The 5300-nt window shown below is 37.3% G+C and overlaps 1 protein-coding gene across 1 annotated transcript; it reads left to right on the top strand.

Annotated features, from left to right (window-relative positions):
• Nucleotides 1-1653: 1653 nt before the first annotated feature.
• LOC103698560 (Pentatricopeptide repeat (PPR-like) superfamily protein) lies at nucleotides 1654-4040 on the top strand. Its single transcript, XM_008780594.5, has one exon. It carries the CDS (start codon nucleotides 1686-1688, stop codon nucleotides 3528-3530), a length of 1845 nt encoding a protein of 614 aa, XP_008778816.4. The 5' UTR covers nucleotides 1654-1685; the 3' UTR covers nucleotides 3531-4040.
• The last annotated feature ends 1260 nt before the right edge of the window (nucleotides 4041-5300 follow it).

Below are 5300 nucleotides of genomic sequence, written 5' to 3'. Positions count from 1 at the left end.
TTATCGTGTGATGTTTCCTGATATGGTGGTCAAATGCAACTTAGAAAATTTTCTTTTATTTAGCTTGCTTCCAGACAGGAATTTTAATTCATTCGTGTTGGCTTATACTTGCCTCCACCAAAATGGGTCAAGATGATGTTAATTGGTGATTTTGTTGCCAGGATACATTTTTTATATTGTGCAATCTGGTTCAGATCTATAGATGAAGTCTCCCCTTGTTTTTCCCATAAGGTTCTTGCGAAAGAAATTAGCATCATGGTTATTGATGCTCGTTGGTGGTGCCTTGTTCACAGAACCTGTATTGACTGTTATTTTGTTGTTAGACCCATTGGCACATGATTAGTGAAAGGATTGATTTTAGAACTTGTTTTGACATGTCTCATTCTTGATTATTTATGTGCTCAAGGACTGGAAACCAGCTGATAGTCTTTTTTTTTTTTTTGAGGTAAACAGTATGCATTAGACATACAAAATAGGCGTAATTATCTGATTGATCATGAAGTTTGCCCCATTAGTGTGGAGTACGTTTTGATGTGTTGTTTCTAATAATTCTTCTTTCAGGTTACCTTCAATACCATTGCAAGTTCTTATGATAGAACTCTCGCTTTCAGCCTCCTGTTAGTTTAGGTCTTGCCTCCTTTTCAAAATGGAACTCCTACGTACACTGTTGTTCTCTTCCTTATTAGATCCTTTTTAGATAATTATCAAAAATATTAGGGTTTTCACTTGTTTGAGATACCTGAAATATAGTATTTTTATTTTATAATTTAGAGAGATTTCTTAAATACTCGTTTGCGATATGTGGTGAGTAATTGAATAATTTTTAATTAATATTTGATGGATATCAATTAACAAAATCAACTGTCTTGAAAAATTGACTCCCTTTTCATGGTTTTGCGCGGAATACACCTGTTAATATTTCAGTTCAACCAAATTTTAATTTATATATTACGTTTATAATTTTCTGTACAGTGTTAAAGTAGGCCTTAAGGCTGATATTTATATATATATATATTTTTAGGTTTTTTTTATGAATACCTTCCTAAATATCGGATTTTGCATGAATATCCTTCCAAAATTGATATTTGCATGTATACCCTCGTAAAATACTTGTTTTGCCATTCTATCCTTTTTTTTATTTTTGTTTTTACATATGTACCCATATTATCTAACGACGTTAAAAAATTAACGGTTTCAAATTAAAATGACTAAAATATCCTTAATAGGTAGACATACAAATAGATCGCGATTCCGATAGCAGAAGAAGAAAATAAGGACAATAGCTTAATTTTAAAATTTTATTTTATTTTTAATTAATATAAATATGATTTTTCTTAATACCGTTAGAACAACCGTTATATTACGGGCATTTGTACAATAACAGAGTTTTATAAGGACATATATGTAAATATCAATTTTAAAAAATATTTATGTAAAATTTGATATTTAAAAGGACATCAATGCAAAAAAAAAATGCTATATTTTTCTATCCAGCGAGCGGTAGTCCACGGCACTGCACATTTGCACGAGCCCAAACGGTCGTAAATCTCAGATAATTACAGCGGGCATCATTTCTTCCACGCGTCCTCTTATAACTCGCTGGTTTGGTATGAAGAGGATAAGGGGTGTGCGTATATAAAAACGACATGTTCTCCATCTTTTCCCCGGTGCTTCGGGTAAGTTCGATGGCCATATGGAGCTCCGACTTCTCCCTGGCTTCCATCCCTTCTCGCAAATCCCTCCCCAGAACTTCTCTTTCCATCTCAACTTCTCATAGTTCATCCATCACCTTCTCCTCCAAAAGACATAGAATCCTCAATGTCAACTTCTCCAATTCTCCTTCCCATCTTCTTGAAGAGGCGGCGAATGGTGTCCCAGTTATCCAAGTCCCCTCCAATTCTCCAGCCCGACAACCGTGTCCCATCTCAGACCTTGACCTCACTAACGAATTCATCTGCGGTTTGTGCAGGGTTCCTCAAACAGAAGCTCTCGCCTTCGAATACTATCAAAAAGCCAGAAAACAACCAAAGTTTCATCCAGACCGCAGGACTTTCAATCTTTTGATCCGGATTCTGCTCAAACATAAGCAATGGGGCTCCATCTCAGCTCTAGTAGAAGATTTTGGTGTCTTCAATTTGTTTCCAGATCGATCCATGTGTACTAGATTGGTCAGTGGTTGCGTTAAAGCGAGAAGGTTCAAGCTTGCCGAGTCTTTGCTTCGAATTCTCGCAACCAGGAAGGGGACGACTGCCATCTCAACTTTTTGCTCCGCAATGCATGGTTACAACAAGCTTCATATGCACAATTGTACGGTTTCAGTGTACGATCAGGTGAGGATGGCTGGTCTTCCTCTAAACTCTGGCTGCTATCGCTGGATCATGGATGCATACCGGAAGATGGGGGACACTGAGAATGTGCTTGCCCTGTTTCTCGAGTTTGAATCGAAAAGTTGGAACTCGTTGGCTATTTCTGTTGAGATTTATTCGATCTTGTTGGATTCGTTGGGTAGAGCAGGAAGAGCTTTTGAAGCTTTTAAATACTTCAAAGAGATGGAAAAGAAGGAAATACAGCCCAATCCTTCCATCTATTCTTCACTTATTTGTTCCTTTGCAGGGACTAGAGAGGTGGAGATGGCAGAAGACCTCCTTCAAAAAGCCCGAGAGAAGGGAATGGTGAGAGACTCATCTGTCTTTATGAAGCTTGTGATGATGTATGTGGAAGTGGAGCTGGTAGAGAAGACAATTAGGATTGTGGAGGCGATGATGGAGATGGGACTCAAGGTACCAGATTGCATTTTATGTGCAGTTGTTAATGGCTTTGCTAAGAAAAGAGGACTTAAGGCTTCGGTCTGGGCATACGACCAATGCATCTTTAATGGATGTGAGCCAGGGCAAGTGACCTATGCTTCCATCATTAATGTCTATGGCCGTTTGGGGCTCTTCCAGAAGGCAGAGATGGTGTTTCTGGAGATGATGGAGAAGGGGTTCGACAAATGTGTGGTTGCCTACTCGAATATGATATCGATGTATGGGAAGGTTGGGAGGGTGAGGGATGCTATTAGGCTTTTGGCCAAGATGAAAGAGAAGGGATGTGAGCCTAATGTTTATGTTTATAATTCTCTCATAGACATGCATGGAAGACGCTTGAACCTAAGGCAGGTGGAAAAAGTTTGGAAGGAAATGAAACGAAGGAGAGTAGCACCAGATAAGATTAGCTATACAAGCATTATTAGTGCATATAACAAGGCTAGAAAATTGGATGAGTGCATTAGGTTTTATGAAGAGTTTAAGATGAATCGAGGAAAGGTTGATAGGGCTTTGGCTGGGATAATGGTTGGTGTTTTTTCGAAGGGTAGTAGGTTTGATGAGTTAGTCAAGCTACTGCAAGACATGAAATCCGAGGGGACGGGGTTGGACGAGAGACTCTACGAGTCAGCCTTGAATGCTTTAAGAGATGCAGGGTTGCAAGTTCATATGAAGTGGTTTGAGAAGAGTTTTGGTTTGAAAAAGATAGACTTGATGGAGGAGTGAGATGAAGAGGATCGATCTGCATAATTCTTTGCATGTCATGCCTAATCTGCAAAAGGCCGTGGAGGTTTAGGCTGCCATTGGCTTTTGAGGACAACAGCTTCCCCCTCTGGATCATTTCAGACTGTAGAGCTAGAAGTCAGCTAATATGAAATCACAAGTTGAATACAAGAAGTCTATGCTTCCCATATGAACAAAATTAAAACGGTTTGGGGAGGTGGCGATCAAACACAATGATCAGTTTTTTAGTATGACGAGCAATTTGGAATTAGATTGGGTTATTCATCAATTTCTACTAGCGTTCAAGCTGGTGCTATGCGGTATAATTTCTTTGGCATGATCTAGTGCATCGAGTTGTTTAGTTTTGTCATTGGTGAAACTACCTAAGCTACCTTCAATCTCTCATTAGTTGGATCCATCTTACATATTGTAATTGTGTTAATGACATGACAGAGTAAGCCATTCTTTGTAATTTGTTCTTCAGAATGTATATTTATTTGTCTATTCTTTGTACTTTATCCCTCCATTTTGATCATGTATATGTTAGGTTTACATATTAATATAGTTTCAGAATTTAAGGACCTTTTGTTTAGATTATTTATTAGTCTTTAATTTGGGTTGCTTTATGAAACTAAAGAAGTCTTAGTGTAAAGCTATCCGTGTTGTGTTTTAAAGATGCACTGATTAGAAAGCTAAAGATCCAGAACATCAGAAATTCATCAAGCAGTATTACATTCTTTTTATTTTTTCCATGCATTTCATCAATATGTCATGTATCAGCTCCCTCATAACCATCATATCATGTGAAACTTTTAGTCTTAAGCATTTGCAACTAAATGAAATCTCTCACTTGCAGACAAATTCTATCAATAAAGTCTTTTTCATATATTCGTTTGCCACACCAGCTATTTCAATTTTTTTTTCCTTTTCACCCCATAGCAGCTTCTTTATATCGTAATCTTAATCTCGAACTTTTCAATTTCAGTTTTGATTCTGCCTAAAATAAATTGGATTTCTTTTTGGATGAAACTTCAATCCTTGGTTTGAGAACTAGAATAAATTTTCATTAGCAATGATAGCCAGTGTAGAAGAATTGATCTCAATAAGAGATGACTGCTTTTGTTTTCTGGATTCATTTCTTGTGTCAAATGATACATCAATTAATTATGTTCAGGTATGTCCTATGATCTGATGGCTTTAAGATATCTGGAATTTCACAGAGTTAACCTTTTCAAAATGTTAGAGATTTTTGGGGCTTTTGAAAGATATTTTGATGAAGAAGAAAAATATAGCCTACAAGGAGTAGATTGAGACCGCCTTGGTCCCTAGAAAGATCTGTTTTGTGAGTTCTGTACTGGAATCTTATCTATAGTTGAACGAGCTGCATTCAATTGTTGTCTTGGTAGTTGGTGTTTGTTGTGATACTAATCTTCATTATCAGTCTCATATTGGTAGTACAACCACATTATATGTACTTGATAATAGGTTTTTTATCAAACAATTGAATAATACATTGAACCATAACAAAATCTCTTCTGTTTAGCTTTTCTGCTATGAGTTCACATGGCCCTTGGGCATGAGTGTTGTGGCAAGATCAGTACCAAGATCTGTGATGCCATTGTTGTTTCGAAAGATGACATGGGTAAGGGTTCCTTTAATGGTGTCAAAGAGTTCCTACGAGGGAAAAAGATTGAACCAGGCCTATTGGCCCTAGGTTTGCAACTTTGAATGTTGGAGACAATGGAGACATCCGAACATGCTAAACTATATAGT

This window comes from Phoenix dactylifera, chromosome 3 (assembly GCF_051530095.1).
Source record: "Phoenix dactylifera cultivar Ajwa chromosome 3, Ajwa_hap1_PhDact_Kaust_v1.1, whole genome shotgun sequence".
In the NCBI taxonomy this organism is placed as follows: domain Eukaryota; kingdom Viridiplantae; phylum Streptophyta; class Magnoliopsida; order Arecales; family Arecaceae; genus Phoenix; species Phoenix dactylifera.
The sequence above is the reverse complement of the archived record's forward strand: the minus strand, read 5'-3'. Positions and strand labels throughout refer to the sequence as shown.